Source organism: Carcharodon carcharias, chromosome 16 (genome assembly GCF_017639515.1).
Source record: "Carcharodon carcharias isolate sCarCar2 chromosome 16, sCarCar2.pri, whole genome shotgun sequence".
NCBI classification, from domain to species: domain Eukaryota; kingdom Metazoa; phylum Chordata; class Chondrichthyes; order Lamniformes; family Lamnidae; genus Carcharodon; species Carcharodon carcharias.
The window spans coordinates 8,494,273-8,515,886 of NC_054482.1; the positions used below are offsets into that span (position 1 = coordinate 8,494,273).

At 37.5% G+C, this 21,614-nt stretch overlaps 1 protein-coding gene across 4 annotated transcripts in view; it reads left to right on the forward strand.

Moving 5' to 3' along the window:
- Positions 1-21,614, forward strand: part of clcc1 (chloride channel CLIC-like 1) — a 38,006-nt gene that overhangs the window by 4,472 nt on the left and 11,920 nt on the right. For 3 of the 4 annotated variants that reach the window (XR_005945488.1, XM_041208126.1, XM_041208127.1), the window contains exons 2-6: positions 2,265-2,411; positions 9,934-10,059; positions 13,763-13,873; positions 14,852-15,070; positions 16,717-16,854. Coding sequence is in view for 3 of the 4 variants with exons in the window: in XM_041208126.1 (XP_041064060.1) it covers positions 2,274-2,411; positions 9,934-10,059; positions 13,763-13,873; positions 14,852-15,070; positions 16,717-16,854 (732 nt within the window). In the remaining variant the exon portion in view is untranslated. The remainder of the gene's footprint in view (positions 1-2,264; positions 2,412-9,933; positions 10,060-13,762; positions 13,874-14,851; positions 15,071-16,716; positions 16,855-21,614) is intronic. The other variant, XM_041208128.1, reaches the window with a different exon arrangement.

Genomic DNA, 21,614 nt, shown 5'->3' on the forward strand with positions numbered 1-21,614 from the left:
GGCACCCAGTGATGCACCTGTGACATACAGCAAAGATGAAAGGGTACCATTTGCTAAATGTGGTGACCCTTTTAAGACGCTCAACTACGGACCAAGAATGCAGATGATTGGGAAGCTACTCATATAATGCCATTGGCACTCAAACTTGCAAGATGTCTTTGCCACATCACAGCAAGGATCTGGATTGATCTTTGGTGATGAAGCCTTCCTGGTAAAGCTGTCACCGATGATACCCACCCTACTGCCCGTGGTTGCACATACCAAGGAGGGAAGAAGACAGTACTTTACTCCCAAAATGGATACCCAAGTCATTCAGCCCAGAAAGCTACCAAATGTAACCCCTGGGATCTTGTCGTGGTTCTGAGAAATTTTACTGTGCAGGTGATGAGTTTTGAAAGTTCATTAGGTGGATGTTAAATTCTTAGACTGAATAAAAAAGGATTGCCATTTATTAAATCTTATACTAATTGCATAACATTTGCTGTGAGTGCTACCAATGTGGAATTTTGTTTTTAAGTGAGCTTTTGAGTTCTGCAAAACGAAAAATGTGCTGCTGTTGTTTACAGTGCTCTGGCCTACGTGAGGAGACTGGAAAATACAGGATTGGTTGCAATAATACTGCTTAGTTTCCTTGTTGCACAGCAATTCCTAGACTATTTACAATAATTTTATTTGTGTTGGAATGTGGTTTCTAACATACAATTTTTGTTTCATTTCAACTTTTGATGAGAAGTTTGTTGGAAATGTTATCGTTCTGAGAAGTTTAATTGAATTCTGTATTTCAAATGAACTGGGCTACATTTTGAGTGTAAAGTACTGCAAAGCGGCCCCAACTTGTCATCTTCCCTACTTAGTACTTGCTGCTAAAATCAGTTCTAGTGGTGGAAAATATTCTCTATCTTTTTACCAAGTTGATTGCCTTGTATACTTTAAGGTATGTACGTTGCCCTGAAAATAATTTGAAATACTTAAAAGTATTACGTAGATGAGTTAGTCAGTGGGACAGTCACAATCAAAATGTGCGGGGAAACTCATCAATGTTAGGTGAATGTTTTAAGGCACCCATCATTTGGGTGTTGTTGAGTTTTGATGAATTGCCCAGAACAGAAACGTGACCTAGAATTTACTGTAGCAGGATAATGAACATACGTCATTAAATAGACATGCCAATGCTGGCTTAATCTCTGATTGTTTATGTGGCAAGTTGCTGAAATTTTGAACCAATAAATCTGTAGTGAGGGAAACAGGACATCTGGGACCTGAGTGAACAGGGAAACCTAGTTGGATTGGCTAATCAGAAATTAACTGCATGGACTGAGAAGGAAATGTAAATTTGAGGTAAAGAAGGAGAAATAAAGAGAGAGAAAGATTGGATTAAGCAGGAGAACAAAGAGACAAAAAAAGTTAAATAAAATTATGTCGGATAATTTGGGGAAAAGAAGTTAAAATCTGAAGGAGTGGGATTCCACACTTGCAATAGTTATTTTTCAGTGCCAGAGAGGTTGACTGTGAGCAATTCAATGTTTATCACATGGCTAATAGTGTGCTTGAACTGATTTTACTTAACTTTCTGCATCAAGTTTAATACATAACTATTGTGCAAATACAGCAACTTTAGACCATTCAGTGCATTTCAATTGTGAGCCAAACAGCAATACCAGCCACTTAGAAGCTAATGGAAGAGTGGTGCATCATGTACAGCAACTTTTGGATTTCTGTGTATCTGCTCTCGCCTGACATTGCTGTAGTATTTGCACGTGCATGATGGCGAGTGAGATAAGAGGCGGTGTTATTTTGCCAAAAGATCCTGGGCCATTAACTCATCTGTTCTCTCCACTTGCTGATTAACCTGCTAAGTAATTGCAGCACTATTTATTTTTAGCATCTACAGTTTTTTGCTTTTGAAGTTGATTTTATTTTGCAGCTTAATAGCTGGAATGTGACTTGCCATAGGCTAGACAGTGGGGCAAAAAAAAAAATGCCAACAGATCGCAAAGTAACAGTTGAAGCTGAGAAAATCACATTGAGAAGTTTCTTCCTCTGTCACCAATAAAATAAAGAACTTTAGCATCTTGAATGAGCTCAAGATGCCCCAAATACTTCATTGCCAATGAAGCACAGTGGTTGATGCAAAGCTGGGAAAAGGAACAGCCAGTTTTGCATTTATTTATTATTCATATTCTATGTTGCATATTTGTTAAGACAAGCTGCAACATTCACGGATGTACTTTTAATAATTTTGCCGTGTTTATTCTATGCCTTAGATTTGAATTATGCTCATACCTTGGTTGATATTTGAAGCGCTCCTGGTAGCGAATGGGCTGCAAGGTGACGATGATGATGAGTGGATTGATCCAACAGATATGCTGAACTATGATGCTGCAGCAGGTAGAATGAGAACGCCACGGGAGGTAATTATCTCTGTAGTAAGCTTTATTGCAGCAGCGTTCCAGTACCATATTTTAAACTCCAAATAAAATGAAGTAAATAACTGTAAGAAAACTTTCCAAAACATTGATTCCATAGTTTTTGCCTGAGTTGTTACATTCGAGATAATTTTGGCATTTCTAATTTGGTAATTTGTCAAATTTCCCAGCCAGCTTTGATCAAATGTCTGATAGCTGTTAAAATTCAGTGATTGGCATCCTTCCATCTACGAGAGATAATGGGAATGCAACCTCTGAACTTTGGTGAGGTCAGATGAGATCATCTACACTTCTTTTGATGTCTGAACAAGCCAATCTGGGAAGATGAAGTCGGCCACAAGTGCCATGCACACAGTTTTGCTTTTATAATTCAGCTTGTTTCTTTCCCCCATTTTCACCCATATAAATATTGGCCACATGGTGTCTTCAGATTCTGATTCTAATCTAGCATTTATAGCCGGTATAAATTCATTGATTTTACATTTTCCTTTTAGCCTAACAACATGTAATGGAAGCTCTGAATAGTCGGTTCCAGAGCATATTGGCAGAAGCCTGACATGAGTCAACCCCTCTGTTAGGAGAAGGTGCAGTATTTGTAATACAGGACAGATCTACCAAATGCAAATTCAGTACATCATCTTTATTGCTACTAGATAAACTGATCTTGAAACTTTAAATCCATCTAAATTAATAGCCCAATATTTTCTGAATCCATCTAAATTAATAGCCCAGTATTTTCTGAAACAAAGATATCAGCAACATAAGCCATAAATTTTGCCATTTCACCATCAATATTCCCGTTGTGAGTTTTTATACTCAAATTTCCCGAAAAATAATTTGCATACACTGCAGCAAGCATATGACAAATCAGAAATTTCAAAAGCAGCACAGTTAATTGCTTACCCCATCTGCAGTAGTGAAATACTTAAACAGATCAATGATTTGAGCACTAGAATTCTTAGTTTTAAATCCTTTCATTATGCTGAACTTGATCACTTTCAGAAAATTGTTTGAGATATGGAGACTCTATATAGACTGTTACTAGCAGCTGCTACATATTCCGTTTAAGGCCGGTCTAAATTCAAAATTTATTTAGATACCATTATTTAGAAGATGACACTAGTCATTTAAATGTATTCCTGAAAAAAGAGACATGTCGAAACTTTTCATTTTGCACTCATCAGGACACTTCATAAACATACCAGTATAATTGCAAAGTGTCCTGATGAGTGCCAGTGGGACTTTGGTGAATGATTGGACCAATAGTCTTTCTCCTTAATAAATGAAATTTAAGGATTGAGTAAGAAATAGGAACAAAGCTAAGGAAATAAGGTGAATTTAATCAAACCAGGTACATGAGAAATAAAGTGAGGGAAAGATAGATTGGTTTAAGAGAGTGTTATGACTGATGCAGTTGGTAAATCGGAGTTATTTCAAAATCCCAGAGGGAAACTAAACAACTGTCATAACCTATAATTTCAAGTGTTATGTTGAGATGCGACTTTAAATTCAGGAATCAGACCACCTGTTCTCAAGGCTTTACATTAAACTAATTGAAACATTTTATTAATTTATACAGGTTAAAATATATATATATATATATATATATGGCTACAAATTACTGCTATCATAACTTCTAACAAATTCCCAAACTAAGCTTAATTAAGGCAACAGCAACCCATAGACTTAACCAAACACCAGACAAAGCATTTTGACCTTACGAATTCAAAATGAGGTTCTTTTCACTGTGGAGCCAGTTGGAGGCTTGCAGCTGCCTTCTTAACTCGCATTGCCTCTGCCCTGCACACCCAAAAACTGCTGAAGTTATATCTACTACCACTGATTTGAATTCAAATTCTCATTGTCTCACCAGCCTCTTTGAAATCCACCTTTTAACAATGAAACTCCTTTCATAGTACCAATTTTATTCGTAATATAAACATATGGCTTGGTATCTGCTAAATAGGCATCAAGATTTCACCCCACTTCTTGAATGCTCTATTCAAAAAACGCAAATGCACGCTATCTCTCTTCCATATCAAAACTAGTACCTATCAAAGCACCCAGACTAGCTGTCTTTAATCCAATTAAGACACAACCGCAGACTAAACCTCTACTTTAAAAGAAAAATATTTTCCAAAATATTATATACATTAATAGCTTCATGACATCATCCTCCTTATCAGAAAATGAACTGTCATAATTCTATAAGATGGCTTCATTTTAATAACCCATCTCACAGTACCTCCTATACTTATTACACTGTTACATTACCAGATGCATGTATTAACATAACTGTATGCACACAAGTCCTTGATTTCAACAGAAATCACTCCAGTTCAGTGTCCAGGTTTTTTTTTAAATGTTCCAATTTCCTTTAAATTTCAAACTCTTGATAATGCATCTGCGAACAGATTTTTTTCTTCCAGCAATATGTATGATATGTAGATTAAATGGTTGTAATAATAGACTCCATCTGAAAAGCCTTGCACTTTTGTCTCGAAAATTTCCAAAAACTTCAAAGAATTATGGTATGTATAAACAATTGTTTCTGATGAATTGTTTGCAACATAAATTTCAAAATGCTGCAATGCTAACACCAAAATCTCTTTCGATCGTTGAATATCTTCTCTGTTGTACATTCAGCTTCCGTGAAAAATACTCTCTCGGTTTTTCAATTTCAATGTCATCATCTTGTGACAGTACAGCCCCAATGTCTATAATCGCTTGCGTCGATGGCCAACTTCAGTTGCTTGGCATAATTGGATACTGCCAAAACTGGTGTCATAGTTAATACAGTTTTCAAACCATCGAATGACTTCTGATATTCTAGTGTCCATTGAAACTTCTTGTTCTTTTTTAATAGTTCAGTCAGTGGAGCAACCACTTGGCTAAAATTTGGTACAAATTTCCGGTAAAACCCACTCATGCCCAGAAATCTCAAAACTCCTCGTTTTGTTGTAGGCACTGGGAAATCCACGATAGCCTTGACTTTCGCATCTCTCGGAGCCACCTTACCATGTCCAATGGTATGGCCTAGATATGTAACTTGTGCTTTTGTAAATTCACTTTTAGCCAAGTTCATCACCAAATTACCTTCTTGTAGTCAAGTAGATAATTCTTCCAGATGCTGTAACTGATCCTCACATGCCTGACTGAAACCAATTAGATCATCAATATAAACAGCACAATTGCTCAGACCCGAAATTACTTTGTTTGTCAGTCTTTGAAACGTCGCAGGTGCATTCTTCATACCAAATGGCATGACTTTAAACTGATATAGTCCACTTGATGTTACAAAAACTGATATCTCCTTTGCTTCTCCGACATTGGTACCTGCCAATATCCTTTTAGCAAGTCAATCTTTGTGATAAATTTCAATTGTCCCATTTTCTCAATGCAACACTCCAACCGTGGCATGGGATATGATTCCTCTTTTGTCACCACGTTCACCTTTCGATAGTCCACACACAGTCTTTGTGTTCCATCCAGTTTTGGTGCCAGTACAATAGGCAAGCTCCAGTTACTGCAAATAGACTCAGTGATATCATTTTGAAGCATGAAATCAATTTCTTTTTGTACTTGTGATAACTTTGCTGGATTTAATCTATAAGGTTGTTGCTTTACTGAAGATGATATATCAATACATACATCGTGTAAAGCTAAATGTGCCTTTCCCAACTTATTTCCACAAATAGGTTTCTGTGATTGCAATAGCTTTTCCAAACCACTTTGACACTTGCTTGGAAGGTAACTCAATATTTAATTTAAATTTTCAAGCACCCCCCTCATTATCCAATTTGATTAGAGAAAAATCAATTTCAGAGTCCTGCACTTCTACCTCTTTCTCATCATCCACCATCACTGATACCTCTTTTTGTTCCTCTTCCCTGTCAAAGTACTTTTAAGCATACTTACATGACACACCCTCTGCTTCTTTCTTCTTTCTGGAGTATAGTATGGAGTATTTAGTAAATAATTTACTTCACTCAATTTCTTTTCAATCCTGTAAGGCCCACTAAATCTTGAATTTAAGGAATCCTCTAGTACCGATAACAAAACTAGTACTTTCTCTCCAGAAACAAAACTGTGAATTTTAGCTGCCTTATCTGCTTTCACTTTCATCACCTGCTGTGAGATCTTTAAATGCTCCCTAGCCAATTCACATGCTCTGTTCAATCTTTCCCTGAAATTTGAGAGTAGTTTCTGAATTTTGACCCACCAATTTCTCATGAATCAATTTCATTGGTCCCCTTACCTCATGACCATAAACTAGTTCAAAAGGGCTAAAACCAGTCGATTCATTAGGAGCATCTTTAATAGCAAATAACAAAAATGGAATTCCTGTATCCCAGCCCTGTGCATAATTCTGACAGTATGCTCTTATAATTTTAAAAATTTGATGCCATCTTTCCAAAGCTCCTTGTGACTCCAGATGATAAGCTGTTGACTTAAACTGTTTTATCCCCAAACTGTTCATTGCTTCCTTAAACAGTTGTGACATGAAATTTGACCTCTGATCTGATTGTATTTCCTTAGGTAAGCCAGATCTTGTAAAAAAAAATTAACTCCTCACAATCTTCTTAGTTGTAATATTTCTTAAAGGGATCACTTCAGTTAACCTAGTAGACACATCCATTATTGTTAATAAATACTGATTTCCACTTTTATTCTTAGGGAGAAGTCCTACACAATCAATCATGACCCTGGTAAAAGGTTCTCCAAGTGCTGGTATTGGGATTAAAAGCGTCGGCTTAATCACTGTTTGTGATTTTCCTGTTAATTGACATATATGACAGGTTCTACAGAATTTGACTACAGCCATATGCAATCCTGGCCAAAACAAAACCTGTGTACCTTTTCCTGCATTTTCCTAATTCCTAAATGTCCCCCCATTGGAATTTCATGAACAACCCTCAGAATCTCATTGCTATACCCTAATGGGATAACAACCTGAAGCACCTCCCTCCAGCTTTCATTTGCTGAGACATGATCCGACCTCCACTTTCTCATTAATATATTACCTTGAAGATAATAACATACCGGAATACATTTTGCTTCAGTTTCTGAATAAGCTTTCTGATATAACTGTTTTACTTGCAGATCATTTTCTGTAACTCCGCTAACCATTTTGAGTTAAACACTTCAGCTGAATTTTTCCTGCATTCCTTGCTTTTGAGCAATGTTATCAAATACGGTGCAAGCTAATTGGATTTCGACACCACTTTACCTTTGAACTGCCTACTTATCTTGTTTGTTTTGTTCTTCCCTATGGGCTTTAATCTCGTTATAATACAATCAGGAAACAATGCAGGCTGTTCCTTCTGTAGCACTTCTGTTGAAGACACTTCTACAGGCTGCTCAACTACCATAGGTATCACCCACATTTGCAATCCAGCTATATCATAACCCAGAATAATTTGAACCACTGCAATGGGCAATTTTTCCACCACTGCAACCATAACTTCATCATTCTTCCATCTACTCTTTAAATTTACCTTCCACAACGGAATAGATTTAGCATCTCCGTGAACCCCACTTATTATTACCTTCTCCTGTAAGACTCCCTCTGAACAACAAGTATCACTATCTCACAACATTAAGGATTGACTAGTCCCTGTGTCTCTTAAAATTTTAATATCTTTACCTACTCCACCCTGTCCACATGGAAAGACTTTCCCTTCACATACAAAGTCTTTAAACATTTCTGCCCTACTTTATTATAATGAAAACACCTCAATTTTTGAAAGTCACTCACTTCTATCTTCACCTTCCTTTTTAACCTGAGAAAATACTTCCTGGGAACTTCCAGCTACTCCTCTTCTGTAACTATCTGCCTTCCTTTCACCTTCCCACTTTTTATCATTTTTCAATTTGAAAGGTTGACAGAAAAAAGGTTTAGCTTTATGAACTAATTCATAATCATCACAATATCTCTTCTGCTTGTCTTACAGAATCAACCCTCCACATGAGCTCTCACTACTGAAGGGATTGAATGTTTAAATTATTCCTAAAGAATGACTTCCCTAAGAGCTGCATGGGTTGTCTCTATTTTTAACGCCCATATCCACCAGTTAAAATTACTTTGTTTTACTCTTTCAAACTCAATATGAGTTTGCCCAGGTTGTTTCCTCATATTCCTAAATTTCTGCCTGTATGCTTCAAGAACCAACTCTTATGCGCTCAAAATAGCATTTATCACCACATCATAATTCACGGACAAAAGCAAAATACTGCAGATGCTGGAAATCTAGAACAAAAACAAAAATATCTGGAAAAACTCAACAGGTCTGACAGCATCTGCGGAGAGGGATACAGTTAACGTTTCAAGTCTGAATGACTCTTCATCAGAACTAAGGAAAAATAGAAAAGAGCTGAAATATGATCATTATTCATGGACATTTCTTCTGAAAGCAAAGCATATACCTCAAGCACATTACCTAACAAAATATAGACTAATAATAATGTCCATTTTTCCTGTGGCCATTTCATCTGTTTAGCTATCTTCTCAAATGAAATAAAGAATGCTTCAACATCTTTTTCCTCAAACTTTGGAAGAACTTGTACAAATTTAAACATCTCCCCACTGGGTTCTATTCTAGAAATAAATCCTTCCTCACCTACTGAAATCTCTTTTTTATAACTGCCAACATTTTCAGTTGGAATCCTCTCTCTCTCTCTCTCTCTCTCTCTCTCTCCCTTCTCCATCTTCGCAATTTCTAATTCCCTTTTAAATGTCATTTCTCTGTCCTTTGCTTCTAATTCAAACTTTTTCATTTGCAGTTGAAGTCTCACTACCTCCAGCTGTGACTCACTAGTGTCAGGTTTCACTTCCGACTGTAGATGCTGTGCTACTTTTAACTATATCTGTTTTCCTAGCTCCCGCAAGTAACCCCAATTTTAACTTATCTGCCAACTCTGTTAACTTACTTTTAATTATTTTCTCCAACCCAATCAGAGTTATCTCTTCTACTCCCAGACAAGTCTTAGCAATTGCCAAAGCCATCTTGCCATCTCACCACTTCTAAAATACCTCACCAACTCCTGAATTCAAAGTGCCTCTTGTACTCGTAAGCTTAAGATTCACCAATTCCTAACCAATCGAGGAGTTAGAAATATCATTTATCTCACTAAGTTAATGATGGAATGGTGCAAATTGTTCAGAGCTTGTGGCGATTCACAATCCTCAGACGATTCACAATCCTCACAGTAACTCTTCCTCACTACAAGCTGCTGAATGGTATAAATAATAATGACAAGCACCATTAAATTTGTTATTTTGGCAACAAAATCTGGGACAGTATTCTTTCTTACATGGATGCATGCCTACTATTGAAGGAAATTTAAAGTAAACACAAGAAATTTGCTTTACTTTTTCTGACTTGGTACGAATTGAGTATTTACATTAACCAGTAATCAGCTGGCCAACATTTATATTGCTCATTACATTTTAAAATGTTTTTGAATGTTAAATTAATTAAACGCTCTTCTACTCATTTTGTCCAAGAGCAGAATTAAGGAGGGTGATACTGAAACGCTAACTACTAAGGATTATACAGAAGTTAATCAGCAAAAAGAATTCTGTCCAGATTGTTCCACTTGTGAGAGACAACTTGATCATTTACAACAAAGGGTTAGTGATATAATTTCTTTCCAGTTCATTGTAATTGCTCGTGCCATCAATAAATTATGTAGATTTAAGGGAGAAGAAATGAAAAATGTACAACTGAGTGCAGCATGTGTTGCAGGATTGTTGCAAAGATTACTCCTGGAGTAGCAGTGTATTATAGATGCTAATTGAAATAAAAAGCTTAATACCCCCAATTTGTCATTTAGAACATAAATTACTATTTTATTTTATATATTAAATAAAATGAAATTAGTCAACGTAAAAAAAAAAAAAATTGGATTGGCATTTTTTAAAAAAAGTTCGATTAAGCAGTTGACGTTTGCAACTGGGAACTAGTACCTGAATTCCTGGAAGATCGAGTAGTGAGCATCTGCTTATCCCAAATTTAGTGAATTGTGTTGACTTTAATTAGGCCTGCAGAAGAGAGCATTCTTCCATGGCAAGCAGTACATCTGTGTAGCAAAAAGAAGCATTTCAAAGGCAGGTCCACTGTTTTTGAACTTGCATTGCCTATCTGTTGAGTGAGAAATAATATTTCCCTATCCCTTGGCTAGTTTGCAAAATCAGTTAACAACAGTATTAAGGAGAAATTGGTAGGATAAACAACACAAAATACATGTCAAAAGCTTGGAATTGTAGGATGTGGCCAAGATTCTCCACAGGTTCAGTTACTACTCCTAGCCTGACTTTTAATTAAAGGTAAAAACAGAAAATGCTGAAAAAACTCAGCAGATCAGATAGCATCCGCAGAGAGAGAAACTGAGTTAAAGTTTCAGGTCGATGACCTTTCATCCATGATATTTTGCTTTTGTATTTATTAGAGATGCTGAACTGAGATTCTGTTAACTTTGACACCATGAAAAAAATAAAACATGAATTGTTATTTTTTGGATATTTTTGTTGCACCTTCTAGTAATGAGCAGACAAGGAATAATGTCCCGGACGAATTAAATTTAGATTGTTGACTCAATGTAAAAAGTTTGACAGGCAGTTTATCATTTTTCTTATTCAAGAGTAAGACTTAAAATAAGACATCTAATGTAAAGTTGATTTTACATTGGGCAGTGCATATACAGTCCACAAACGTTGAAACTTGTTACACTTTTTCTTTGTCAACTTTTTCTATCGTGAATTGCCATTTCAATATTACCCTTTCATCAACTGTTGTGATTTTTAAGTGTTTAAAACCAGATTTTTAAATCAGAGTTTAAGAACTTATTTCTACAAGTGGAATCGATGGACTTTCTTTTTTTGTTTAAGCTTTGGTAATGATTTATGTTGTAAATAAAATATTAGAAATGTGAAAGTTTTTATTAATTGCTAATTCTTTTAATCAGATAAAGTGATCGTTTTAAAAACTAATTTAAGAGAATTTTTCCTATTCCTCATGGGGCTTTGCAAAGAAAAGTGAAACTGACTTTGCTGTATATCTAGTATTAAAATGGGATTTAGAGACAGTGAATTTCTCATTAAATGTGTTGTATTTTTATTTTTGAATGTTAGTTTATTTTTAAAATCATGTAATTTCATGATGTGAGGCTCCATAATGTTCTGTCCTTAACGATGGTTGAGTCCAGCATGTAAGTGCAAAAGGCGAGTCTGAAGCTTTCGCTGCCATCTTCAGCCAGAGGTGCCACGTAGATGATCCTTCTCTCATTCCTTCTGAGGTACCAACCATCACATTTCAGTCCATGTGATATCAGGAAAAGGCTAACTGCACCAGATACAGCAAAAGTCTTGACAACAACACAGGTGTAATGCTGAAGACTTATACCCTAGAACTGGTCATGCCTCCGTTCAAGGTGTTCCAGTACAGTTACAACATTGGCATCTGCGATGGAAATTGTTTAGATATGTCCTTTCAGCAAAAAGCTAGGCAAATCCAAACCAGCCAATTACTGCCTCATCAGCATACTCTCAATCATGAGCACATAATGGAAGGACCCATTAGCAATGCTTTCAAGTGGGACTAACCACTAATAATCTGCTTATTTGATGCTCAGTTTGGGTTATGCCAGGTCCACTTGATTCTAGATCTCATTGCAGCCTTGATAAACCTGGATGAAATAGCTCAGTTCTAGACATGAGGTGAGAGATACTGCATTTGACATTGAGGCACTCATTCGAAGGAAATAAAGTCAAACTGAAGTCAATGGAGATTGTGGGGAAAACAATCCAGTGGCTGGAGTCATACCAAGCAAAAAAAAGATGGTTGTGCTTGTTGGGAGGCTGATCATCTCAGCCCCAGACCATCGCAGGTGTTCCTCTTTGTCCTAGGCCTAACATCAGCTATTCTTCAGCTAATTCTGAAATGATCTTCCCTCCAACATAGGTGGATCTAATACACAAAGTTCAGCTCTATTTACAATTTTTAAAATTCATTCATGGGATGTGGGTGTTGCTGGCTAGGCTAGCATTTATTGCCCATCCCTAATTGCCTTTGACAAGGTGGTGCTGAGCTGCCTTCTTGAACCGCTGCAGTCCATGTGGTGTAAGTACATCCACAGTGCTGTTGGGGAGGGAGTGAAAGCAGAAGTGCGGGAAATGGGTCAGGTATGGTTGAGGGTCCCGTCGACCATAGTGGGAGGTAATCCTTAGTTGAGGAAATACTTTTATCATTGTCCTTTTATTGCAACTCTATTGAATATTATCTGTAATTTGTGCAAGACCTGTGAATAAGAGGCAAGTGTAAGCTTAAATATGTAAAACAAGGAGGATAATTGTAACCCGCATATGTCACACTTGCACCATATTAATTGCTGAAGGCTGTATGATGCACCTCCTGCACATCATGTCATTATTTACCGGTATAAATTGCTATTTCAATAATTCTCAATTTAATTTTACTGGTCAGTTTATCAATGTAGTTGTTGTCCCTGTTCACTAGGTGGCTGTATGCGACAAATTTTTGAAATGTCTCTGCAAATTCCATCCTCATCTGACCAGAGGCAATGCCACTGGCAAATTACTTGTATATAATGTGTGAAAGAGGTTTCTGGTATTTGTCAACCAAATTGGATTACCAGCAATAGAACCTTCCTTTTTAACTATTGGTTGTTGGGAATTGGGTGATGGTGACAAAGATACATTTATTGTCCATACCCAGTTATCCTGAGGTAGTGGGGATGGGTCTTCTCCTTGAACCACTGCGTGAACCGTTCCACATAATGATGGTGTTCCTGCAATGGTGTTAAGTAGAGAATTCCAGAATTCTAGGGATATGAAAAGGCCATTTAGCTGTTCAAGCCTGTTCTGCCATTCAGAGAGATGGTGGCTGAACTCCATATGTCCATGTTTGCCCCATATCCCTTAATATCTTTGGTTAATTGCTCCAGCGACGATGAAGGAACAGTGTCAGTGTCCAAGTTCCTTTATGCTCCACCTATTATAAAAATGAAAATATGCTAGTTTTATGTAGAAATTATACTACATTGATAGAATAAGGACGCTTGCAAACACAGTGAGTAAATTCATACTGTGAAAGCATTTAAGATATCTTGCAAGTTAATATATTTGTTCATAATACTGCTGTTAAATTCCCTTATTTTAACAATAATAGGTATGTGCAAAGCCTAATGATTTATGCTGTAGTGGTAATGCTCAATATTGGTATTACGAGATGTAAATTAATGTTGACTATTTTGATATTTTTACATAAACTATCATGTTATAGATAACTGAACTGATTTTTTTTTCTCTTTAATAGTTTGAAGAATTTAGGAAGAAACAGTCAGTTGAATCAACAGAAATCGGTTGCAATCCTGTTTTTAAAAGATACCTGAATAAGCTGCTGTTGGAGACTGGAAAATTAGGCTTGGTAAGTACTCTAAGAGCAGAATATTTGATTTTGTTTTTTTCCCTATCCACATATAGTTCAAAACATTAGTGCCTGCTGTGATCCTGGGATTAGAGGATTCAATCTTGCAAATCCTAGACCACAAGTATAAATCAGGGTGGCTATTTAATTATTTTCATCAAATGTTACTCAAGTTGGCTAATAGCTACGGATCTTAGGTAGAGGATCCAACAATTGCAAATCTTATTTTATACATGAATAACAGCTCGGACTATGACCGTTAATGGGACAGGTGGGAAAGAACATAGACACCATGGTTCCATGGGGAAGTCAAGTGGCTCTCTCAGACCACTTTCAGAAGGGAGTTGGAACAGATAACCAGGGAGATTAACTCCCAGAGTCTGGAACCAAGGACATGGTAGCAGTGCCACAAGAAATCTCATGACTTCAAACTCTGGTCAAGGTCAGTGAATGTATCTACATATGTTGACATTACCCACCACAACAAAAGCCTCTTACAATGTTTATCGCCCATCAGTTACCCAGCAGCACTTCCTGGCACTCAGGATTCATGCATTTACTCCACCCTGGCACACCTATTAATGCTGCCAGCTTCATACCTACCTGTTGCTGCCTTCACATCGTCCACCTTATTTATCTAACGCTGGCGCAATACTCAAACACGGTGCTATGTAATAGTTGGCGTTGTTCAGCATAGATCCTTGGGTGGTGGGTCCCTCAATAACCACTGTCGATGTTGCCCTTTGAACTAATTAGGAGTGTTCTTACTCTGGATGAATTCCTGATGATTCTGGGTCTGAATAGTTCTCAATGCCCCTCAGCTATTTTGAAACCAAAGCTATTAAGAGACCAAAATATTTCAATTTATATAAAACGGATCATGCAGTTACAGGTTTTGTATACAGATTCTATCTTGAATTTTTGCAGCAATAAAAATCCTAAAATGCCTTACATTTTTTTTTACTTTTTTTCCTCTAGCCTGGTGATGACAATGAAGTTCATTATGATGCAGAGATTTCAATTTCAAAACAAGATGTAACTGAGATCAAGAAGTTTCTCAGTGGTAAGGCATGGAAAGCTGGTGCTTTGGATGATGCACTTAGTAAACTTTTAATTAATTTTAAGTTTCATGATCATGAAGCTTGGAAATGGAGCTTTGAGGATACATTTGGTGTGGATCCCTTAACAGCATTTCTGGTGAGAGTGGCTGATTTTTGTTCTGTATCTGTTTAAAAAAAAAAAACTGCAATAATTTTATCCAATCTAAGGCTGTCAAAAATATCAGTTCATGACATTTAATGCTTCATTGACATTAGTTGGCTTGTGAAATAGGAAATTGTGAAAATAAGTCCAGTATAAATGTGAGTATCAATTAGACTTTAGTGGTCAAATCTTCCAAAATTATTCACAATTCATTTTCATTCTATCTTAAAATTAGCCTGGATTTTCATATGCATGTTAATCAAGATTATTTCATCCATGGTTTAGATGGTAGCACTCTAGCTTCTTGGTCAGAAAATTGTAGTTCAAATCCAGCTAAGAGACTTGGGCACAGAACTGGGCTGACACTGCAGTGCAGCACTGAGGGGGTGCTGCACAGTCAGAGGTGTCACCTTTCCGAGGAGACATTAAACTGAGGCCCCATCTGTTCTGCCAGGTGGATGTAAAAGATCATGTGGCTTTATTTGGGAGGAGACCTACAAAGTTCTATTGGGTGTCCTGGCCAAGGGTTAGCCCTTAACCAACATTACTAAAACAAATTATCTGGTCATTTATTATCGCAATATAATGTTTTTGCCCCTGTTTGTTAGAAGGACCGATCAGGCCTTGGCAAAGATGCAATCTGGGTCCTGGAATTTTTTAAAAGATCCTTTAACATTGGGAGATGGAGTAAATTAACTATTTTTAAGAAGATTGTTTTAGAATGCTGTAGATTGTCTCAGCTGCTATGGTGCAATTTGTCACAGCTGTCAAAATGTAAGCAGAGTTTTCAGAGCAGGTTGTTGGATATGGATTGGCCTGAAGCCTCCTCGGTGAGATGGAAGCTTTTTCTATAAAGATTTCTTTTTTCAGCTTTGTAGTTACAAAGCACGGACAGGGAAAAACCTTAAGGAAGAGCAGCATAATTGTAATAATGTTGAGTTAACATAGCGTGATGGAAGGATGTGCTCTGCGGAATGCTCCCCTCACTTGTATTTTGCTGTTTTTGGGAGTTTGGTATGGGTAATTTGGCTGCTATGTTTCCTACAAAAATGACTACTCTTCACAAGTATTTAGTTAGCTGTAAAGCGCTTTGGGATGTCCTGAAGAAAGCACTATAAAAATCAAGCTTTACTTGGCTTAATGTCTCACCTGCAAGACTGCATCTCTGACAATACAGTATTTAGTACTGCACTGAAAGACTACATTGCATGCTCAAATCCTGCAGTAAATATAGCAATGTCAAATGAATGATGCCTCTATGATCTGACTGACTGCTGACCCTGAACCAAGCTGCACTATAAGCACTCATACAAAATAACACAATCTAAAGTATAATGATAGCAATAAAGAGCCTGATTAGTTTTAAAACTTAATTCAGATCTTTGCACAATGAAGATAACTAGCCCCTTTACCAACATATTTCAGAATTTCCTTGTGGTTTCATTTCACTCTGGTTCCCATCTTTTTGGGTTTAATCACTGCCTCAACAACAAAGGCCAGGGAATTGCCCTGCATTAAGTAGCCATTTAAGTAGAAAAGACAGTACTATGTATATATGTTATACATTAACTGGGGCTATGGGTTTTGATTGCGAGTGGTTTGCTACCTCTTTGACTTACCTTTTTTTCCTTTCTTCCCAGTCGTTGGCCAACCTAACTTGTATTGTTCTAATTTTTCGGATTGTGTGGAATGTCGCCCCACCATTTACACGGCCCTATCGCTTCTTCTTGTTGTGCTTTCTGATTAGTTTTGTTTGGAACTGGATGTTTTTATACAAGGTACCGAAGCCTATAAATTAGTTTATCTCGTCTGACTTATAGCCATATATTTTTGCTCGATTTCTGGGCCGTGCCAAATAATTGCGTATGCATTACTAATTTTAAATGCAAAGATCAATTTGCCATTTTCTGCAATTTGATTCACTATATTCTCTTTTGTAATGGTATACTGTAATTGATTAATGCTAGAAGACGATTTGAATGCTAAATTTTAATATTTGTTTATTTGTTAAAACTGTAACTTTGGCCTATTAATTCATATGGTTAATGCTTCAATTTTAACCCAAAGTTTGACTTGTGAACCTCTTTTTAGTATGTTGGAAATTGTTATCCAGGTCCTTTTTGTTTTCTTTATGCTGTTCTGATCTCTGACCAAGAGGATAACCTGTTCGCAGGTCTTTGTCTTTGTGTCACTCTGGTTCCAGTCACAGAGTTCAGAGATTTTAACATACAGCTACTTTGTTACTAATCCAGCATAATAATCACTGAGGAAAGATTATTATTTTCATTTGAAATCAGTGATTTTTACCTTACATGGATATCAAAAGTTACTTGTTTTAATAATTATGGAATGGTATGTTTTTTCCCTACTTTAAATTGCTTCAGATGTAGATAACCATTCTATGATACTTGGTTTCACACTGTTCGTTCATCCTTGGAACCTAAGTTGATCGAAGCCAGATGGGGTGAAAATTTCTTTGCTAGCTGTAAGGATCTTATGTGAATTTGACAGTTTAAACCCTGTTGCTGGTGCATACAGGATCTTGATTTGCCACTGAATTGGCATTCCAAAAAGGCTGGATTAATAGAAAGGATGATTGGTGTGCAAGAGAAACTAAATCATACCTTTTGTGTCTTAGGTTATGGTTAAGATATATTTTAGGATAGAATGCAAAGCACCTTAAACCACATATAGCTGACGCATACCTGTTATGGGAAAACTCAATTCTTGTGCTGGGTGGACCAGTGGAAAAAGCAGTCCATTGCCAACCACCCTCACAGATGTAAGAGTTTCTACACGTATTTAAATAGGAGAGGAGTAAGTAAAGTGAATGTTGATCCTCTACGTTGAGAGTCTGGGAAGTTAATAATGGAAAAACAAGGAAATGAACAGGTATTTTGTGTCTGTGTTCACTGTAGTGGGAGAGAGGAACTTAAAATAATCCCCATCACCAGGGAAAACGTACTGGGAAAATTATTAGACTTGAAGGCTGACGAGTCCCCAGGACCAGATGGTCCCCATCCTAGGGTCTTAAAAGAAGTGGCTGGAGAGATAGTAGAGGCATTGGTTGTAATCTTCCAAAATTTCTTAGATTCTGGAAGGGCCCCAGCAGATTGGAAAACACCAAATGCCTCGCCTTTATTTAAGAAAGGAGGGAGACAGAAAGCAGGAAACTAAAGGCCAGTTAGCCTAATATATGGCATAGAAAAATTATGCCTTCACTCCATATTAAGGAGGTTAAAGCAGGGCACTTAGAAAATCTTAATGGGATTGGGCAGAGTCATTATGAATTTGTGAAATGGAAATAGTATTTAACTAATTTATTAGAGTTCTTTTGAGGAAGTAACAAGCAACGTGGATAAAGGAGAACCTGTAGATGGGACATGCTTGGATTTCCAAAAGGCATTTGATAAGGTGCTGCATTAAAGGTTACTGCTTGAGAGCTCATGGTCTAGGGGGGTAAAGGAGAACCTGTAGATGGGGCATGCTTGGATTTCCAAAAGGCATTTGATAAGGTGCTGCATTAAAGGTTACTACATGAGAGCTCATGATCTAGGGGGTAACATATTAGCATGGATAAAGAATTAGTTAGCTAACAGGAATTAGAGAAGAGATAAATGTATCTTTTTTAGGTTGGCAAACTGTAACTAATGAGTGCTAAGGGGAGTAATGCTGGGGCCTTAACTATTTGCAATGTATATCAACTATTTATATCAATGATCTGGATGAAGGGACCGAACGTATGGTAAGTAAATTTGCCGAAGTTGTCAAGAGGAGGTAAAGAGTCTGCAAAGGAATATGGATAGGTTAAGTGATGGGGCATAAATTGGGAAGATGTGAACTTACTCACTTTGGTAGGAAGAATAGAAAAGCAGTATACTATTTAAATAGAGAGAGAGATTGTGGAACTTGGTGGTATTGAGGGATCTGAGTGTCCTAGTAGATGAATCACAAAAAGTATGCAAGTACAGTAAGTGATTTGGTAGGCAAATGGAATATTGGCGTTTATTTCAAGGGGAATGGGATATAAAAATAGGGAAATTTTACTGCAGCTGCATGGGGCCTTGGTTTTGACTACATCTGGAGTACTTTTGGTTTTCTTATTGAAAGAGGATATTATTGTGTTAGAAGCAGTTTGAGAAGTTTCGCCCGATTCATTGCTGGCTTATCTTATGAAGAAAGGTTGAATAGGTTAGGTCCATTCCCACTGGAGTTTAGAAGAATGAAAAGTAACCTTATTGAAACATACAAGATCCTCGGGGGGTCATTGATAGGGTGGACACTGGGAAGCTGTTTCCTTTTGTGAGAGAAACTAGAACTAAGGGAGAGTTTAAGAAGGTCTCCTTTTTAAGCCAGACAAAGGGTAATAAGTCTGTGGAATTCTCTTCCCCAAAAAGCATTGGAGGTTGAATCATTGAATGAATTTATTCAAGGTAGAGTTAGATTTTTGATAGACAACGTAGTCAATGGAGTTATGACAGGAAAGTGGAGTTGAGAACACAACCAGATCATCCGTGACCTTATCGAATGGCAGAACATGTTGGACAAAAGAAGGGGAAAACAACAATTTATAGTGTATACGAAGAGAGTGCTGATTGGTTGGCAAATGGACTCTGGTAGAGGCATTGCTAGGGAAAATGCACCAATTGATGGTGACTGACAATTAACTTCCAAGCATTGTTTGAAATTTAAACTAGGCAGCTTGACCCTGATTGGTCAAGGTATTGCCTTGAAGAATGAGTCAGCAAATAACTGTCACTTGTTTAGCTCTGTGTACATGTTCTTTCTGTCTGCAAAGAACAGGGCCCCGTCTATTAATATATGTAACTTCCAGTGCACACAAATGCGCTGCTCTACCAGCCCAACTGATAAACTTAAATTGGTTGTGAGCGTAATTCCTAGCACACTGAGGATTATTTAGCAAATGTTGTCTAATCGTGAAATCACATCTAATGTTGGACATTATGTTTTGAGTTCTGCAAGCACAGGCTGGTTGCGTACATTCTGTACCTTGCCCGTTGCGAATAGAAGCTGGGACACGCTATATGATATGATCCACCAGTCTTTGGGACGTATGGCCTACATCCCTAGAATCACACTGGCACTGAAATTCAAGTACCACATTACTCATTTGTGTTAAAAGTAGAACGTCTTTTTGGCTTGACAGCAGCATCCTGTTCGTGGCGAACATCACTCGCGTTGCCAGTGCATAGTAGAAGCATGAAACAGCTAGCTTCACCTGATGCTCAAATTTTTGAGATATCTTGACCTGCCGGGTAATCTGAGGTAGACTGGGCACTTTTCAGGTCTGAAAGTGACAGCCTTAGGCCCGTTAATGACTTGCATGATATGCAGCGCAAAGTGATCTTATCAGGGTAGCCATTATCTCACAGGATGCCTTTGATGTGCCCTATTTCAGCATCAAGCTTATATGGTGAGCAAATGTCTCAGGCCCTATTTATAAGTTGCCAATAAGACCAATCTTATAGCATGTGGAATTGTAATGTATATATTGACCAGTGAAGGTAAGCTGGCGGTAGACTGTGATGGAGAACCGCCTGGCAGAGTTCTCAATTAGTACATCAAGGAAGGGGAGTTCATTTGACTGCTCCGTTTCAAAGGTGAATTTGAGCACAGGATGGAGCCCATTAAGACATGTAAGGAAATTAATTACATGCAGCAGCGGGTTTAAATATAGCAATATCAAATGGGTAATGTCCCTTTACGCTCTATCTTATCTATGACAGGCCCTGCACAACATGAATTGACCAAATGCTTGGGGGAATTGTTACAATCAGTTTTGATAAGTTTTCCACATAAACAGCAAAAGATTCCTTCACATTTGCGATGACCATACAGGACTTGCGTATCGATAGCAATGCCGAGTCCATGTGCTCATTTGACATTGCTAGCCTATTCACCAATGTATCACCATAAGGAAACCATAGATATTTGCGTTGCACCACTATATCATGGTGATCTAGACCTGCCACCATTATGTGAATCAGTACTTATTGAACTTTTGAACTTGGCAACTCACGAAGTTGAGTTCAGTTTTAATGACATTATGTATGCCCAAATAGATGGTGTTGCCATGGGGTCCCCTCTAGGTCTAGCTCTTGCAAGCATCTTGGTTGGGTTCCATGAGAAACATGTCTTCGATGGACTGACACCCCCAACCTCCTACCCCTCGTAAAATTCCATTATGTGCATGATTTAAATGTGCTCAATTTAAATCTGCAGCTGCATGTAATAATTTCCTTACCTGCCTTATTGGGCCCCATGCGGCACTCAAATTCACCTTTGAAATGGAGCAGTCAAATGAACTCCCCTCCCTCGATGTACTTGTTGGGATTCTTACAATTCCACACACTATCAGATTGGTCTTATTGGCAACCTTGTAAATAGGGCCCGAGCCTTTTGCTCACCATTTAAGTTTGTTGCTGAAATAGTGCGCATCAAAGGCGTCCTGTGGGATAATGGCTACCCTGATCAGATCATTTCACGACTGTATATCATGCAAACTCTTGAACAGGGC